Raw genomic sequence first — 19,613 nt, 5'->3', positions numbered from 1 at the left:
CCAACATCTGTCCATAAATTTGAAGTGTTTATGTGTGGTATTTGGTTGGAATCCTAGGATGAGATCGAGGATAAAATAATTTGAGTTTGTTCGGTTAGAGTTTAGAAATTTCCCAGTAGATTTGTATATTGGTGTGGCTAGTGAGGTATGTGACGTAGCATTTTTTGTGATAGTTTTAGATGTGAATATGCATAAATGAATATGTGTGACAGTGTTATATGTGTATCTTCGATTTGTCATCGAAACAAATTTGTATGATCATTTAGCTTGACCACCTAGAGTTAATTTGTATGATCATTTAGCTTGACCACCTAGAGTTTTTTTATATTAACTTCATATGACAAAAAAATGAATGAAATTACACCTGACAAAGAAGGCTGGTGCAACCTAGTTTTGGAGGTTAGGTTTCAATCCTTGTGCCAAACAATGCGGTGCCAAGGAATGCAAGGTTGGGCCCAGTCTTTGGCAAACATATAAGTCCAAGCATATCATAGGTACTTCCTCTATTTCAAATTATAAGACATGTTGCTATTTTTAGATTCATAGCGTTTACTATGTATCTAGCCATAGCATATATCTGATAGACTTGACAGGATCATCTAGCCATAGATCTAGCATGTATACTGACATTTGGGATAAATAGCAAATCCTAGGACATGCTAGTGTGAGAAACAGAGAGAGAGAGAGAGAGAGAGAGAGAGAGAGGAGTTGCGGAGGTGCAAACCATCGACCGCCTTCGTAGAAGACGAGCTTGCCATGGGGTGTTTGTCGGTGGCGCGGTGAGGTCCGGTGGTGAAGTCGCGGACGTAGTGGCGGTCTTCCCGTCGCTGACAACGCTCCCTCACTAGATCGGCTTAGCGTTTAGGGACTGTAGGTGGGGCGTCTGGTGGCTCAGGTGATTCTCGTGCCATGTGCCCCGGCCCCCACCTCCCTTTTTATGATGCTATGCGACGGGAGCCCACCAACCATGGAGCGGTTGGGCGCCCCCGATCAGCGTGCGGATCTAAGGGTCCAATTGTGGAGATCAATCTAACAATATCTAGGTGCGTAGCAAAAGCTATGGATCTAGAAAAGGCAAAACGTTTTGTAATTTAGAATGGAGAGAATACAAAACATAACACAATCAAGTGTAAGTTATCAACACGCATCACATATCCGACCGTAATAAACATAACAACATAAGCGGTCCACATATACATAACACGATGCACACATGTTATGTCCGAAATCCACATGCAAATAGTCAACTGAATTATGAAAGGTGTGACATGCAGCACAAGCAAAACACAAAACATTAATCGAGACCCGATCTGATCCACAACAAAAAAATAAATAAAAAAAGCAAAATTAGACGAGCGATCACGCCACAACGAGTTTGGCGTTGTTCACCTGAAACACACGTGCACGCAAACCTAAACCAACAGCAGCAACGAACAAGAACAATGCAGCATTCCAGCTATCACATATTCTAACATGCATGCACGCGCCAGCAGCCTCCCTCTACGCCTTCCTCTTGTTGGCCAGGCCTCTTCTCAGTTCTCAGTACCTTTTCTCTCCGACAAGGCCCGTGTTCTCTTTTGACACGAACAAATTAGGCCCACGCCTGAGGCCTTTCTGCTCCAATAAGACTCGTGTTCTGTTTTGACACGAACAATGCTAGGCCCACGCTTGAGGCCCAAGAGCAGTGTTGCAATGACAATACACGATAGCGACAGCAAACTGTAGGAGTACGTACGTTGGTTTAGACTTTGGAGACGTACGCCCGATTGTGTCTGTACGTAGTTATTACTCAGCCTTTTAATGCGGTCTGCATCTACTCGTACATACGGTATGATACTTTTCAGCTAGTTTTTTCAGTCGATGTTTTTCTCTCCTAATAAATCAATCATATACGGTATATCGTAAGATCTCGAATGGTTTAATACGATGTACAGTGCAGTATCTCTTTGCAAGCCAGTACCTACTCCGTACTGCCTGTGTGCCCACTGCCCACGCTAAACCAACGATAAGTTGCTTTTTCAACAGGCAGCAGATTAGTGCATGCATGGAATGATGGAAAGATGATCCACAGCGCCAAGAACTGGTTTATTTGCAATTGTTGCCTTGCCTCATCAGAATCAGGATCGAAATCCAAAAACAGCTAGGACACTAGGAGTGCATTGCAGTTTGCTTCATTCATCGAGTACCGAGATCGATCCAAACGTCACAAAAAAAAACAACAAAAAATAGCAGGAGCGAGCAACTACACCACAAGGAGCTAGGTCTCGGTGTGTTCACCGATGAAACACACACGCACACACAACCAACGTACGTAACCATCAAACCAACAGCACCGTTGCCACATGCACGTACACACCACAGTAGCCAGCAGGCCTCTGATTCTCTACGCCTTCCCATCGTTGGCCTTCCTGAAGGCGGCCGCCTGCGCCGCGGCGGCGCCGTCGGACCCGCCCACGGCCGCCGCGGCGAAGGCGTCGCGTACCTGCTCCGTCGTGTAGGGGAAGCCGGCACGGGTCATGGAGTTGAGCAGCGCGGCGGCGCCCTCGCGCAGCAGCGCGCCGGTGCCGTCGGACCGCGTGTTGGCCAGCGCGTCCTGGATGCTCACGTCCGACCCGCCCACGCTGCCCGCCGCGCCGAAGAAGTGGCCCATCGTCGTCGTCCCCATCGACGACGGCGACGTGCTCGGGAACCGGCCGCCGATCGCCGACCAGATCTCCATCGGGTGCGACCTCCAGTAGCTGGTGGTGCATGCAGAGTACACAACAACTTTTTGTCAGTGACTGCATGTGCTGACCAAAACTTGGAAAGTGCGTGCATGCATGGCGACGCCGACGCGTCATGAAGGAGCAGTGGCTTACTCGCAGGAGCCCGGGAGGGAGCCGAAGCTGTGGGGGTCCACGGCGACGAACGGCGTCGGCGACGAGGTCCCGATGCCGCCGCCGTGCGAGGGGGAGTCACCGCCGTACGCGGGCGTTGGGGAGCTCCCGTAGGCGCCACCGCCACCATGGGCCGGTGAGGGAGACCCGCCTCCGTAGGCGCCACCACCGCCGCCGGGGGTGGACGGAGACCCACCGTACGCGCCGCCTCCGTGGGACGGGGAGCCACCACCGTATCCGCCGCCGTAGGACGGGGACCCGCCGTAGCCGCCGCCGGTGGAGGGCGACGTCGGAGAGGAGCCGAAGCCGCCGTGGGACGGGGAAGGCATCGTCCCGCCGTGCGACGGCGTTGGCACGTACCCGCCGCTGCCGCCGCCGTGGGACGGCGTCCCGGTGGAGCCTCCGTGCGACGGCGTCACGGGAGTGATGCCGCCGCCGGTGGAGGGCGACGTCGGAGAGGAGCCGAAGCCGCCGTGGGACGGGGAAGGCAGCGTCGTCCCGCCGTGCGACGGCGTTGGCACGTACCCGCCGCCGCCGCCGCCGTGGGACGGCGTCCCGGTGGAGCCTCCGTGCGACGGCGTCACGGGCGTGATGCCGCCGCCGATCCCCGGGAACGAGCGCGGGTCCATCCCCGGCACGCAGTCCGGCTTCTTCACGTCGTCGCCTGCATGCATGCGGCGACGCAACCACAGAGATCAATGCAGGCTCGCCACCCTCATCCCCATTGTTAGGGCTGTTTGGTTCAGTGACTAAAATATGAGGTGTGGGGTATTTGCTAATAAAAAAAATAAATTACAGAATCAGTCGGTACTTCACGCGACGAATTTATTAAACTTAATTAACCCGTTATTAGCATATGTTTACTGTAGCTCCACGTTGTGGAATCATGAACTAATTAGGCTTAAAATATTCGTCTCACAAATTAGTCATAAACTATACAATTAGTTTTATAATTAGTCTATATTTAATACTTCATGCATGTGTCTAACTATCCGATGAGACAGCGACGAAAGTTTAGGAGGACCAAACACCCCCTTAGTTGTTGTCGTTGCACACAGGCACACGGCATATGGAAAGAGTATGTTGTCACCTTGGCTTGCCTTCTCCGTGGGGCTGGCCCTGGACTCGACCACGACCACGAAGGCCTGCGCGGCCAACGCGGCGAGCACGAAGCTCGCAAGCAGAGCTCTCCCCGTCATCCGCGCCTCCATAGCAGTTGCTGCCCCTGCTTGCTTGCTCCTCTGCTTCTGCTGCTGTGACTGTGGAGTGTGGTGTGCTTGGAGCGAGATGATGAGAATTGAAGTGAGCTGAGCAGGCAGCGTGGGTATAAATAGCGGGAGCAGAAGCTACCAGACTGGCGCCACGGTGAATTGAAGGCGAGCGTCGTGAATTCATGGGTGTTGCAGATGACGCAGCGGGGTAGTTGGCGGGGGAATTCAATGCGCGCATCAACGTACAGACCAATCCATCATCATCCGACGGTCCGAGTAGGAATAGGCCAGGCGTGCGCTTGCCTTGCCTCCGCGCGCGGACTGCTGGAGTGCTGGAGCAAGGCTAGTGCATGCGCTCTGCGCTGCAGAAATTGAAATTCACTCTCACTCCCCTCCCGTGCCGGGTGCCTCTGTTTTTTTTGGGAGCCGCGAAAAACAATGGCCACATCGCTTGGCTACCAAAGCTTATGCAGACTTGTAACCCTGGTGGCCTGGTCTGTCTCGAATGCATATGCAACTTGTAAATGCCGTTTGGTGTCCATTACGGGTCTGCTTTCATTTCCTCCTCTAGACAAACAGGCCATACGTTTTTTCGTATGGCTAAAATCTAAATACGGGTCAGCAAGAGTGTGGCTAAATTTGCATATGGAAATTGACTCTCTAAAATAATTTAGCCTTTCAAAATGAAAAGGTTCCACGACAGCTTGTCTAAAGCTTGCTCTCTATTTATTGAACCTGCTGTCACGTCATTAGGCTTGGATTAAACTCAAGCGACATCACTTTTAAGCATGTCATCAAGCACCTCGGGGGCACGGACAGAGGCAGCTCGGCTTGCTGTTGGTTGGTGCTGAAGGTCCATGTCATCACTTTTAAGCATGTCATCAAGCACCTCGGGGGCACGGACAGAGGCAGCTCGGCTTGCTGTTGGTTGGTGCTGAAGGTCCATGTTGAACAGAGCAGGCGCTGCACTTCCCTCCGCAAGGCATCCACCTCCCCGCGCAGCAGCTGCACCTCCTCTACACTCTCCTCCTGGTAAATCAGATTCCTTGGTGCTCATGACCCTCCTCACGAGCAAAGGCACAGGCACAAGCACATCAACATGCCTCCTCAACCCGCCTCCTCGTTGCTGCCATTGAGGCTGCAGATTACAGATAACAAGGTTCAATGCACACTGAACAAGAATTCGTGAATGAATGCGGCGAGATGTGCAGAGGGGCATTGCTCCCTGTTGTAATACATGCGGGCGCCCGCACGCCAGTTCATCTGTATCTCATGCTTAGTACAGGAAGTCATTCTCGTCTTATATTTTTGGCTAGCGAAAAATCAAGAATAGAAGATGGCTATATTTGAATAAGTATTCAGAGAAGCTGCACCAAAATCTCTATTGCTAACCAGAGTCCGGAGGTGAAGTGCAAGTGACATGCAGTGGCTAATAAGTGATGGATCGGTGGAAGGCTGGAAGCCTGGTCCTCTCGATGGCGTGATTACTACTAATTACCATCAAATGGCTAGGATAATCACCAGTAATGCTTGGGATCAAAAGGGTGACTGACAGTCTCTGGTATAAGATAGAATGTGCTTGTGGGGTTTATCTTTATTAAGAGTAATAGATAGATAGATTGATTGCATGGAACTAGACCCCAAGCGGTGAATTCATAGCATCCTCTGCATGTGCAAGGCACAGTTTATATGATCAACAAAATTCATCTCCAAGAGACTATTTTGGAGAGCATAGGCGCCGCCCCAAAATGTAAAATTTTCGCTTACAAATCAGAGTGTGTATCTTTTCGTTAAAATAAATTCTTTAGAAAACAATCCTAAACTGATTGCATATTCTGGACAAATGCAACTCCGAAGTTCTCCTGTTGGTAATGGAGAACTTGCAACGGGATTTCAATATAATCATACTCTAGTTTCTTCTAAAATCCCTGTGAGATTCTTCGTTCTTGTGCTACAAACTTGCGTAATATAAGCTACACTACAGCAATATCGTCCAAAAATACCGTGAGGCTCAAAGTAGCAGTACGAATGAAGATGAACTTGCTGGAGCTAATCATGCATCGCACCAACGCATTCTTTGAGAAATCATTGATCCGGAGCAAATCTGTTGAAGCCTTTAAGCAGGTTGCCATGAACCAGATCTGCTCTTGACTTGGATTGCCATGTAGTAAAAGTGTACCCCACAAGCCATAGATGTGGCAATGAATAAAGGGTTAATTGAATCTGTGCCATTATAATTGCCACGTTTTTTAAGCGCGCCATTATTATTCGTCTAACTACGCTAGTGCCATTATAATTCCGCGGTTGTTTGAGATACGCCACTATCTACGCTCGACGCCGTCTTGGACCCATTGTCAGACGTACAGGAGGGAATCGTATTTCCATATGGTCCGTTTTGCCCTCCTGCGAGATGATAAGGACGCCAACGCCCACCTTCTTTGTGCATTCGCCGTCCCTATTCCCCACTCTCTTCCCCAATCCCTAACCCTAGAACTGAGCGGCGGCAATCTTCTGCGGTAGCCGGCGTCTCTTCTCCCCTTCCCATCATCGTCTGGAGATGACGAGCGACGCATCCTCTAGCTCGGCCCAGATGGGTGACCTCCCTAGGATCGACTACCCCAAGTGCCACTTGAAGGTGATTAAACGCAGGAGCAAGAACAATGATGTGTACTACAAGTGCCCTAACCATTTCCCGGTATGTTGGTTCTTGGTTGATTGGATTTAGCTTCATCTATGGATTATCTGTTTTTCTTGTCGGATTGAGAAAGATTGTTTGTTCAAGTAGAATAACAGTAGTTGTTCATACTACTATTATGAGGAACCCTATCTGGAATACTTGCGCTGCAATCACCCTGAGCCGCTGAATCCGGGTCCTGCAAAAGAAGAGAAGTCAGTTGCAGAAACCATTGCAGAAAAGGTCAATGGCGACCTGAAACTCCAGATGTGTCAGTTGAAGCTCTAGATGTCTGAGATGAAGGGCCAGCTTGGTGAAGTGATGCTGAAGCTCATGGAAGCCAAGGAAGAAATCAAGGAAGAGATTGCTAAGGGAAAGTCTCTAGCAGAGTTTACTTGTCACATTAGTTAGGTGTAGGTGTCAAAGAAATACGTCTGGCAGTTTACCAAGGGGTATGCCCACAGTAGTAGATGAATCGGTGGAAGTGCATATGAGGAAGCCGGATAGTGACACAGAACGCGTGAGACAACGATGAAACAGGTTCGGGCCGTCAGCTTGACGTAATACCCTACGTCCTGTGTCTTTGTGGATTGTATTGCGTATGATCAGATGAAAACAAGGGGGGTCCCTACCCGCCTTATATAGCTCGGAGGGGGGGGTAGGGTTACAGATCGGTTGTTTCTATCCTTATCGGTTTTACAAGATATAAAGTTACAGATATTACGGGATCTGGCATATCCGAGCAGGTGCCCTAGACCATCAAAGATCTTCACGTAGTCTTGCGAGGCACGCCGACCTGTGTCGTGCCTCGCACGGTGTCGTCTCGTAGGCTGGGCCTCCACCAGTGGCGCGGCCCATGCGCAGTATTGTGGGCTAGACCTCCCCTAGCGGCTCGGCCCATGTACAGCCCTACTGGTATCGGAGGTTATACCCCCACAGCTAGTCCCCGAGCACTTTGTAGACGTTGAACAACACCGTCTTGAACTTGTCCGAGCTGTTGAGCATGCATCTGAACTGCTAAACACGCCGTTCGAGCTGTTTGAACATGCATCCGAGCCGTCTGAGCATGCATCCGAGCCGTCTGAGCATGCATCCGAGCTGTCTAAGCATGTGTCCGAGCAGTCTGAGCATGCATCTGAGCTGTTCGTCTGGTTGCTGGAGCCGAGCACACTCGAAGCCAGGGTTTGTCAGAAGGATGTAAGGAGCTCAAGTAAAAAAAATTCAAAGTTTCCACATTAGGTGAAGTGTGCCCACTTATGTTCCGGGCGTCAAAGTTGGTTGCATGGCGTCCTTGACTTAGTTAGCGCAGAAGAACTTAGCTATTTTGTAGAAGATTAAGTCAAAAAATAAGCACATTCAGCACGAGGTGAAGTGTGCCCACTTAGTCCCCGAGCCTGGCAATATGTGAAGTAGTTACGCGATGCCAGGGTCCAAGTAGTGGTCTTTAGGTGCTGGCCCAGTCCCCAATGTTGCTGGAAACCAATGTAGAAATAAATTCAATCATCGCGAGATGACATGTACACACGTAGTCCCCGAGCCTACTAGAAGATTACCAAGAAATCTTGTAGTAGGACCAGAGAAAAAATATCATATCATAGCAACTCTCAGCATTGAATATCAACCCATGTTTGACACAATTTGACGCGGTGGCCCACCAGGCCCACTCAGCGGCCCAGCGGCGTGCGGAAACGTCGAAAGAGAATGCGGCGCGGCAGGCGCAGTTTCCCAAAAACCCTAGAAGGCGGAGGGTCAGAGGTCGAACCATTATAAGAGCACCATGACCCCAGCGCACATTCCCCACTTTCTCTCCTCCACTTCATCTTCTTCATTACACCCACACCGCTTCGCCTAGCAACCGCTCTGCCATTAGAGCAACCGCAAGCATGCAGCCTCCTCTAGGCGACAGATCTGTTAGATGGCGCCCAAAAGAAACCACGACGGTTCGAGTAGAGCATCACACAAGCTCAATCGTGTCGAGGAATGGGTGGGGTCCATCAGCAACAAGGCAGCGCTCAATCGGTTGGTGGAGGATGGCATGCTGCCCGATAGGGTGATGGCGGGATGGCGCCTGGCTCGCGGTGAGAACTTTTCGACTCCTTGCGGCGATGAATTAGTAGTTTTTGAGGATTATTTCTATCGTGGATTTGGTGTTCCAATCCATCCGTTCCTTCGTGGATTGATTGACTATTACGAGGTTAGTCTTTGCAATCTAGGCCCAAATTCCATCCTTCATGTCTCTATGTTTATCCATTTCTATGAGGCTTATCTTCGCATTCTTCTGCATTTTGATGTCTTCTGCCACTTCTTCTGTTTGAAAGCCTAGGGGGATCTAGATCTAGGATCATAGGCAGTGCGTACTTGCAGCTTCGAGATGAGATGGTTGGCCAATACATCGCCACCTCGTTGAATATAAATGTGAAGTATTGGGCGCAACGATGGTTCTACATGCCCTAGGGGAACACTATGTGTCATGCAACATTGATCAAATTCCCGTGAGCAACGCCAAGTGGTTGGAGAGACCTGGTGGCAATGGGATGGAGCAAGTGACGGAGCTGTTGGCACTGATCGACCGAAGAAGGGCGGATGGGGTCATAGTGGCAACGAACTTTACTTTTCGACGATACCAGCCCAACAAGGAGAGAGCACATCCTAGATATGAATTTTGGGGAGATACTGATGGAACCCGTGAACTGCCCGAGCCGATTAACCTGGACGAAGTCATGCGGCGAATTGGAGTGTTCTTTAACCTCGTGGGGCATCATAAGATCGATGATCAGCATAGGGCCTTTAGTGTAGGGGCCCTCCCACCGCGGGTAAGAGTCTTCTTTTTAGTTTTGCTTGATCCCTTATCTATTGCAATTACAATATACTCATTTGTTTTCTTGAAGATTCGTGGGCAGGATCGGTCGATATACTTCTCGGTGGTGTCGTCAGATGACTGGCCAAGGGGTGTTGATGCCCGACCGAGCCGTCCTCAGCATCGATCCAGCCCGAAGGCTGGTAGGGATAGCTTGGTCGACCTTAACGATGGAGATGAAGACGAGCGAACGCCGTATGTCCATGATAAACTCTAGGGGAAATGGCCAGCTGGCGAGGAGCCATCCCTAAAAAGAAGAAAACCAGCTGGATCGTCTCGCCATGAGGAGAGGCTGGTAACCATTGGAGCATCTGCCTAACCTCGAAGATGGTAGGTGGTGATGTCAAGCTCATTGGATGACGATGAACAAGTGGTGCCTCCTTCACCGAGGGTCGTGACGCCCCTGTCGTCTGTGTCGGCTGGGGCGGAGATGCATGAGAGGCGGCAGACGTAGGGGGCTATAGCAACAATGCCTGACAGCATGCGGGTGGCACCAGTAGTAGTAGCTTGGGGGGCGTCGTTAGTGACAGCTCGGACGGCTACCGCAATCCCTGAGACCATGCGGACGACTCGAGTGGCGACAGCGTAGGTGACCACTGCAGTCCCCGAGACTATGCGAGCGACTCTAGTGGCACTGTGGTGGTGATGGAGGTGTCGGGCAGTTCGGCAGCTGGGTGGACCGATTCCAGGCAGGGACGTAGGTTTCGAGCTGTGTAGCGAGAGTCTTAGTTGTAAGTACATTATTTCTTTGTCGTATTCCTTTGGTGCGGTGGTTTGCTTCTTGACGATTTTTTTGTTTCCTTATTGTAGTGTGGAGTCAACGGAGGTCCTGCAGCCATCAACTACTGATGATGGAAGGCACACAGAGGAGCCGGCAGCTCCCCACGCCGAGCAAGGGCGAATCTGGTTGCCCCCACCATAGAGCAACCAACGGTTGCGGAGCCGACTGCACCTACTATGGAGGAGCCCTCAACAACTGGACTGACCTCACCTGACGATGGATTACATGATGAGGGCGATCCTGGTGTAGAGGAGGCATGGGATGCTATGGCGACGTCAAGTGGCCTTACCGGAGCAGGTACGGAGCCTGTGAGGGATGCGCCGAGCAGTGTGGCGCGAAGTCCACCTGCGGTTGCTGAACAAGCGCCATTTGCAGTGGTGTCAACGGTGGGAGTGGCGCTCGGATGCTTTGTCCAAGCATGGTAGCAGCCAAGGAGGGTACCTTTACCGATGGCCACCGTTGAGATCGAAGAGATAGTGCGGGAGCCCACCCCACCTCCCCAACTCATCTGCACGGTCATTCAGGGCGGCGAAGAGTTTGAGATGTTTGAGGAGAGGGAGGCAAGCGTGGAGACAAAGAAACTGAGGGCTGATCAGACATCGATGATGAGTCGTATTGAGGTAAGCCTAAAAAGATCTTATTTGTCCTTTAAAGAGCGTAGTCTGTTAATCCATTTGCCCGCTGCAGAATGTGATGAAGGTGTCCGAGTAGCGCCGGCGGCAGCTAGAGGAGATGACTCCGGTACTAGAGGAGAACAAGAGCCTACAAGCATCAGTGGAAGACCTCTAGGTGCGCCTGCTCCAAGAGCACCATCACAGGGAAGACCTGGAGGTGAAGGTTCTGGCGTTAGAGAAGGAGCGCCAACAAATGGAGGTGGAGGGCCAGTCAATGGCCGAGTAGCTCAGTCGTAGCATTGATCGGCAGAAAGGTAGGTCCCAGAATTTCGCTTTGCTAGTACTTAGTATTGTGAGACATCTGACTGTTATACACAACATTGGAGATGGAGCTCGGCGTTTCCCAATAGGCCTTCGGCCAGCTTCAGGAGGTGAAGGAGAAAGCGGAGGAGAAGGTCGAGAAGATCACTGAAGATCTCCAAGGTGAGTGTTTTTCATGCTATTTTTACTTGTGTAGTGTTAAGCGCATGCTTAGCATACGGCTATCCTGCTTGCAGAATATTGACACTAGACCCATGCATAGTTCTAGGTGCTCGTGGAACCAGTGAAAACCTATGATGACAAGCTCGAGACGATGATCGCAGGAATTCAACCCATGCTAGCCTACGTCAGTCTTGAGCAACCCGAGGGGGTACGCTAGCCTGTTAACCGAAACACAGGGCACAGCGGCTGTGTGCGTGTGGGAAGAATAGGACGTCGCTAAGGAACCACTGCCGACCACCCATGATGCATAGGGCGGACGCTCATGCACATGTAGGGAGAAGTTAGAGATAGGGTCATCTCTAGAGGCATCTGAGCATCAACGTGTCTGTTTGGGAATTTGCTTTAGGCGTAGTTGGTGTGTCATCTTTAAGATGTTGTACACAGAAATAGAATCGCTTAGAAAAAAGCATGAAGATAACAATATGGAGAAACGTTAGAAAAAAACTTTATTGAATACTCAAATATGAACGATACATATCTTTGAAGGAGACCCTTCAAGGGTAGAAACGCCTAAGAAGATCGATGTGCCAAGAATTTGAAACATCTCTTTCATTCATATCACATAGTCTCTAGGAACCTGGTCGGGTGACCACTTTGACGATGAAGGGGCCTCCTAGGGTGAAGATAGCTTGTGCATCCCATCGGTCTTCTGCTTCTTGCGGAGCACTAGGTCTCTGATCGTTGATGTTGCGGTTGTAGTATCTTCGCATGCTGTTAAGGTACTTCGCTGTCCAAACACACAAAACCAAGTGTTCCTCCTCTAGTCTATCGAACTCAATGAGCCGGGTTTGGCCAAAGTTTTCTTCGTTGTAGTTCTCCACTCTAGGTGCTCGGAAAGCGATGTCGGTTGGTAAAACAGCCTCAGAGCCAAAAACCATGAAGTATGGGAAGACGCCAGTGTTGCGACTGGGCTAGGTCCTTAGTCCCGAGACCATAGCTGGAAATTTCTTGAGCCACTTGCCGTGGTGCTTCTGCTCATTCGTGTAGAGCCTTTTCTTCATCGCGTCAAGAATCATGCCGTTGGCGCGCTCGACTTGGCCATTAGCCCTGGGGTGCACGACTGAGACATACTTAACTAAGATGCATCTTTTGTCGTAGAAGTCCTAGAAATTAGCACTAGTGAACGTGGACCACAAGTCGGTGATGATGGTGTTCAGCAGGCCAAACCAGTGAATGATGTCATCGAGCAACTTGGCTACCTTCTTCGCTGTAGCTTGGACCAGGGGTTTGTATTCGATCCACTTGGAGAATTTATTGATGCAGACGTAGACCCAGCAGAAACCTCCTGGTGTGGGCTTGAAGGGCTTGATCATATCTAGTCCTTAGCATATGAAGGGCCAAGATGTAGGAATCGTTTATAAGGCCTGGGCCGGGACATGGATTTGCTTAGCAAAAAACTGACAATTCTCGCACCGGCGAACGAATGCCTCGGCATCGGCAACTGCAGAAGGCCAATAGAAACCAGCTCAAAAGACTTTACCGACTAGTGTTCTAGAGACTACATGATTGCCGCAAGTGCTGGCATGGATCTCCTTGAGTATCTTCTCGCCCTCTTCCATGGAGATACACTTCTGGAGTTGCTCTCCCTTGGTGTTCCTATGATACAACTTTCCTTCAACTAGGACGTAATGCTTGCTGTGGTGGGTGAGGCGTTCTCTCTCTGTGTTGTCAGCCGGGATGTCTGCAGTGGTGAGGTATTTGATCAAAGGTTCCCTCCAATCACTACTCGGGCCAGGGACCGCTACGACTAATGGCTCGGTATGTGGCTTTTCTTCAATGCCATCTTGCCCCTACTTGACGGATGGCATCACAAGGTCTTGGATGAACACTCTGATAGGAGCTTCGGCCCGGGTCGACCATAACTTTGATAGCTCATTGGCTGCTTGGTTGCCAGCCTGGACCACATGGTGGTACTAGATACCATAGAACTTGTCTTCTAACTTTCTTATCGCGGCGCAGTAAGCATCCATCTTCTCGCTGGTGTAATTCCAATCCTTGTTGAGCTGATTGATCATGAGTGTGGAGTCACCGTACACCTGGAGGCATTTAATACCAAGCTCGACAGCTATACGGAGACCATGAAGTGCCGCCTCGTATTTAGCGGTATTATTGGATGCTCGGAAGTGTAGGAGGAGAACATAGCGAAGCTTATCCCTTGATGGCGAGATGAAAAATATGCCTGCCCTAGCACCGTCAAGGTTGAGAGACTTGTCAAAGTACATGGTCCAGTGCTCAGGGTGGTCGACTGGGACAGGAGTCTGCATATCCGTCCACTCGGCGATGAAGTCGGTGAGCGGCTACGACTTGATTGTGTGGCAAGGCCTGAAGTCGATGGTATAGGTGCCGAGCTCAATCGCCCATTTAATGATGTGGCCGCTAACTTTCTTATTGCGGAGGATGTCACCGAGTGGGTACTCAATAACTACCGCTATGTGGTAGGCGTCGAAGTAGTGACGGAGCTTTCAGGATGTGATCAGGATGGCATACATTAGCTTCTGGACCTAGGGGTAGCGAGTCTTAGATTCATTTAGGACCTTGCTGATGAACTAGACTAGGCGCTGGACTTTGTATGCATGTCCGGCCTCTTCTCGGTCAACAACGATGGCGGTGCTGACTACCCGATTGGTTGCTGCAATGTAGATTAGCGGTTTCATCCTTTTAGGGGCGGTCATGATCGAGGGGGGTGAGGAGCTGCTTGAGCTCGGTGAATGCCTTATCAGTGTCCTCTAACCAGACAAATTTCTCTTGAGCCTTGAGTTGCTTGAAGAAGGGGAGTCCCTTTATGACTAGACAGGATATGAAACGACTTAAAGCCACCATGCACCCCATTACCTTCTAGACGTCCTTGACACAGGTTGGTGGCTTCATGTTGGTCACCACCGCTATCTTCTCTAGGTTAACTTTGATGCCACGACAACTGACAATGTTGCCTAGCAGGATACCTGATGGAACATCGAAAATGCACTTAGTGGGATTCAGCTTTCATCGGTACACTTTTAGGGCTTTGAAAAGTTTGGTGAGGTCGGCGATGAGAGTGTCGGTAGTCTTAGACTTAACTACCACGTCATCAATGTAAGCCTCGACATTCTCCTCAATCTGGTCCTTGAGGCTGTGCTAGATGGCTCTTTGATAAGTCGCACCCATGTTCTTGAGCCCGAAGGACATGGTCATGTAGCAGTTGGCACCGAAGGGCGTAATGAACAATGTCTTGATCTGGTCTTCTTCCTTTAGCATGATCTGGTGATAACTAGAGTAACAATCTAAAAAGCACAGGAGCTCGCAACTAGCTATAGAATCTATGACCTCATCAATGCGAGGCAAGCCGAAGGGGTCTTTAGGGTAGTGTTTGTTGAGATTGGTGTAATCAACACACATTCTCTATTCTTTATTCTTTTTTCTTACAAGAACTAGGTTGGCTAACCACTCTGGATGATACACTTCTTTGATAAAACCGGTAGCTAAGAGCCAGGTTATTTCTACCCTAATGGCCTCCTTTTTGTCCTACACGAATCGTCGAAGCTTCTGCTTGATCGGCTTGGCGGCCGCCAAGAAATTTAAGGAGTGCTCGATCAGCTCTCGAGGCATGCCAAGCATGTTTGTCGGTTTCCATGCGAACACGTCAACATGCTCCCTTAGGAAGCTGACGAGCGTGTCTTCCTATTTGGGATTGAGGTCGGCCCTGATCCGAGCAGTCTTAGACTGGTCATCGGGGACGAGGACCACTTCCTTCACCTCCTTGGACTTGGTTGACGCTCGAGCGGCTTCCATGGTTGGGATCTCTAGGTCCTATGGGGAATTCTGCTACGAAGATGTGAGGCATTCTTGCATGCGGATGGAGATGATAATAGCCTCAGTGAGCATGAAGCTTTCCTTCTCACAGGAGTAGGCGACATCAAGGTTGGCACGCAGGGAGAGGACCCCCTGCTCCGTCGGCATCTTTAACACCAGGTACGTGTAGTGCGGCATGGCCATAAACTTGGCGAGGGTTGGTCGGCCAAGGATGGCATGGTACGAAGTGTTGAAGTCGGCAACCAGGAAGTTGATGTAGTCAACATGGAAGTGCTTGGTGGTGTTGAATTGTACTGGCACTGTAATCTGTCCTAGAGGCAAGGACACTTTTCTGGGAACGATCCCCTAGAACGGAGAGTCCTTGGGGGTATGGTCTTCTTTCTTGATCCCTAGCTCCTCTAGGGACCCAGCAAACAGGATGTTGAGGGCGCTGCCTCTGTTGATGGGGACATTCTAGAAGCGCACGTCCTTGATGATGGGATCCAGGACGAGTGGGAAATGCCCTAGGTATAGGATATCCGACCACTAGTCAGCCCTGGAGAAGGTGATCGGGTGCTCCAACCAGTCGAGGTACTTGGGATCAGCGATGGGGCCATCATATGTAGCAACCGACATGACACGTTGAGCTACAAGCTTCTGCTCTTGCTTATCTTCAGAGATAGCTCTCCCACTAAAGATGGTGGTGACGGTCTTGGTGGGGTCCTGGTATGTTGGGCCCTTGTTCTTGCCTCATTCTCTGCCTTTACATTCCTCGGTCTCATTGTCGTCATGTCATGGCTTCTTTGATGATTCACCACCAAGTGCTGTTTTTAGGCCTCTGCACTCTCGCATGGTGTGCTTGGCATCCTTGTGGATAGGGCATGGGCCGTCTAGTAGCTTGCCGAAATTAGTGTCATAGGTGCGCTTGGCACGGGTGTTGACGGTGTTGATGGAGTTATCAGGCCAACGATGGCGGCCTTGTCTGCCTCTCGACCTATCCGGGCGGTCGTCACGCCGGGGCTAGCAGTCATCTTGGTGGAGATTGTAGTCATCATGGCGGTCTTGGTCATCACGACGGTGGTTGCGGTCATCGTAGCGCCTGTCTTCACGACGGTCATCATCGTGGCGTTGGTGGTGAGCGGAGCGGGCAGCCCGTTCGGCTTCTTCGGCATCGGCATATCCGTTTACTGTTTGTATCAATTCGTCGATGGTTGTGGGCCTCTTGTGGTATAGCTTGCCATAGAGTTGCTCGTGCTAGAGCCCCTTGGTGAAACCGGCGATGGCCTCGGCGTTAGTGATGTTGGGAACATAATTTCTTGTCTCTGAGAAACGCCTGATGAAGTCACGCAGTGACTCCCTAGAGGATTGATGAAGCTTCTCTAGGTCATACTTGGTGCTGGGCTGCTCGTACGTAGCCATGTAATTGTCAGTGAAGACTTTTTTTATGTCATCCCAAGATCAGATAGAATTCTCCTGCAGGCTGAGGAGCCAGTTGTTTGTAGACTGGATAAGCATGACGGGTAGATAATTTTCCATGACGTCTTCATCTCCGCCTGCAGCTCTTATGACGATCTCGTATAGAATTAGCCACTGAGCAGGGTTGGCCTTTCCGTCATAGGTGTTAACACCAAGAACCTTGAAACCCACAAGCCACCAGACGGCTCGAAGCCTTTTCATGAAGGGGCGAAGTCCTGATGCGCTAGCATGAAGTGGCGCTTGACGGGCAGCAAATCCCTCATGTTCGGCGTTGAATTACCGGCGATGCTCCATCTCTGCTTCATAGCGTGTGGACCTACTGTTTTTTATGCGGCCATGGACATCTGTGCTAGTGTTAATGTGGTCACAAAGGTCACGAGGGAGGGGTTGATTGACCTCCTGGTTGTAGTTGCCGCTCCGACCTCCCAAGGGGTGTGGTGGGTGGCCGTCGTGGCATGAATGAGCTTCATAGTTGCCTCTAGATCCTCTATAGAGGTAGGGACCTCTAGCCTGACGTCAGGGGCCCTCGGCGCTAGGAATCTAGCCTCCTCTGTCACGACAGGAGCAGCGGCTATGAGCTGATGCGGTGGAATAAGATGGGGCGTTGTTCCAAAACTGGTTGACTTGGACTTGCGTTGCTATAATATGTGCTCAGACCTTCTCGACCTCTAGACTATGAGGGAGTTTGTCAAACTGTTGAAAGTGATGACAAGATTGGTGCTTGGAGTCTAGTAGACTGGCTGCTTGCCCACCATGTCAAATGCCTCCTCTAGATTACGTTGATGGCAGGCTGGGACGTGACCATCCTCATCGGCCACTTGGGCTGCTTCTACATCTTGATGACGTTAGCGATCGGTGTTCTTTGCTAGACGAGCTTCACGCTCTTTAGCGGTTTTGCCATCCTTGGTGACGTTATCGTGGCTGATGTGGAAAATCATGCCCCCAAACCCCAAAGGGAAAGCAGGGCAGCTTGATACGGTATTGGTTGAGCCCTCAGAATAATCGTCGGGGCTCTTGTTGAGAACATTGTGGAGAGATTCGGTTGGAAGAGAGGGTTCATCTAAAAGTTGGCGAATAGCCACCATGTTGACCATGGGCGCGGGCTAATCGGAGTCAGTCGGGTCGATTATGTAGAGGTCGGTAACGTGGTTGCGCTCGACGCGGCTGACAAAGAGGTGGTGAATGGTGTTCTGGTATGCAAATCCTGCCCAAAGGGATAGGGCTTCGGTGGGTCCTCTATCGGGGCCTCGTAGTCGGACAAACGTAGGCCGGTAGCGGGAAATGGTCGGTGCCACACCGTTGAAAGGTCCTTGTGTGGTTTTGGTAATTGAGTGACAACCTAGGTGGACTAATTGTGTTTATATGAGATACACAGGTGATTAGTCCACAGGAACATGTGTGTGAGTAACATATGCCATGAAGGTGAAAATGGCTTGGAAATGTTGCAAAGCTCACACATGTGATGATGAAGGAGCTCATTGCAAATGAGACATGACATTGAGTCATGTGATCAAGGTGGAGAAGATCAAGACATGAATTGGCTTGATGGACCAGTTGCAAGCGTGAAGGGCAAGTTTTAGGCTTTGGAGTGATGGACTGCGTGGCGGTGAAGCTTGAGCAAGACTTGGCGCCGATAGACGAAGGCAGCGGTGAAAAGCAAGTGAGGTCAAGATCGATGAACCAACAAGATCACATGATGATATGAAGTAGATCATACCATTGTTGATCATGTTGGTGCATGTGTTGCATCGACATTGGAGGTGATGGAATGGAATGCGCAAGGCAAAGGTATAACCTAGGGCATTTCATTTCACCGGTTATAGGTGTGTAGAGAAGTTGATGACCGGGTTTAGGATAGATGGCTATACTATCAAGAGGGGCAAACTTGTTTGCATATCGGTCATCTAGTGCCACTCGAGTGATCTGTCTTTGTATCATCGCTAGGATTGAGTGGCATGGCAAGTTGAGTGGTTAATCCTTTGGAAAATGATTGTGAAAAGGCTAACACACATACACATGATGGTGTACACTTGGTGGTGTTGGCACATTTACAAAGGAGATGAAGTTGGAGTTGATGTGGATCAACTCGGATATGAAACGGAGGCGAGAAGGGTTAGAAACTCCACCAGCGGAGTGTCCGCCCGTAGAGTGCGGACAGTCCGACGGTGCCACCGGCACCCTATACAGAAAAGATAGGGTCTCATAGAGTGGACCGGACGCTAGTCACATGGTAACCAGACGCTGGGGTCCTGCGTCCGGTCAGTGGCGGCAAAGAGCGTACAGGCGTTGGTCTTCGATCGGACGCTAGCGCTAAAAGTGACCGAACGCTGGCAAGGTGCGTCCGGTCAGGCTAACGTACGGTGACGTAGGCAACGCAGAAAGGTTGGAGAAGGACCGGACGCTGATGTTGTGTCCAATCGTGACCGACCGGACGTGTCCGGTCGCGATTGGAACCTTACTGGAAACGACCGGACGCTGGGGTTGTTGCGTCCGGTCACTTTGAGCAACTTGAAAGGTCCTAATGGCTAGAGGGGGGTGAATAGCCTAATAAAATTTCTACAACAACACTTAACAAAGTGGTTAGACAATTATGAGGCGAAGCGAGTGTTGCGCTAGCCTACTTAAAATGCAAGCCACCTACCATAATTCTAGTTTAGATAGTGTCTATTCACACAATAGCAAAGACACTATTCTATGTTAGTGTGCTCTCAAAGACTAACTAAAGAGCCACACCAATCAAGCAAGCAAGCTCTCACAACTAGCTACACTAAAGAGCTTGTCAACTAGTTTGCGGTAAAGTAAAGAGAGTGATT

The 19,613-nt window shown here is 50.4% G+C and overlaps 1 protein-coding gene across 1 annotated transcript; it reads right to left on the bottom strand.

Annotated features, from left to right (window-relative positions):
• Positions 1 to 2,061: 2,061 nt before the first annotated feature.
• LOC136521328 (protodermal factor 1-like) lies at positions 2,062 to 4,169 on the bottom strand. The gene is made up of 3 exons (XM_066515058.1): positions 3,967 to 4,169; positions 2,859 to 3,540; positions 2,062 to 2,738 (listed from the first exon to the last, which is right to left on the bottom strand). Exons 1-3 carry the CDS (start codon positions 4,085 to 4,087, stop codon positions 2,384 to 2,386), a joined length of 1,158 nt encoding a protein of 385 aa, XP_066371155.1. The 5' UTR covers positions 4,088 to 4,169; the 3' UTR covers positions 2,062 to 2,383.
• Positions 4,170 to 19,613: the final 15,444 nt, after the last annotated feature.

This window comes from Miscanthus floridulus, chromosome 18, assembly GCF_019320115.1.
Source record: "Miscanthus floridulus cultivar M001 chromosome 18, ASM1932011v1, whole genome shotgun sequence".
NCBI classification, from domain to species: Eukaryota; Viridiplantae; Streptophyta; class Magnoliopsida; order Poales; family Poaceae; genus Miscanthus; species Miscanthus floridulus.
Note: the sequence above shows the minus strand (reverse complement) of the source record. Positions and strands in the feature narration are given on the sequence as shown.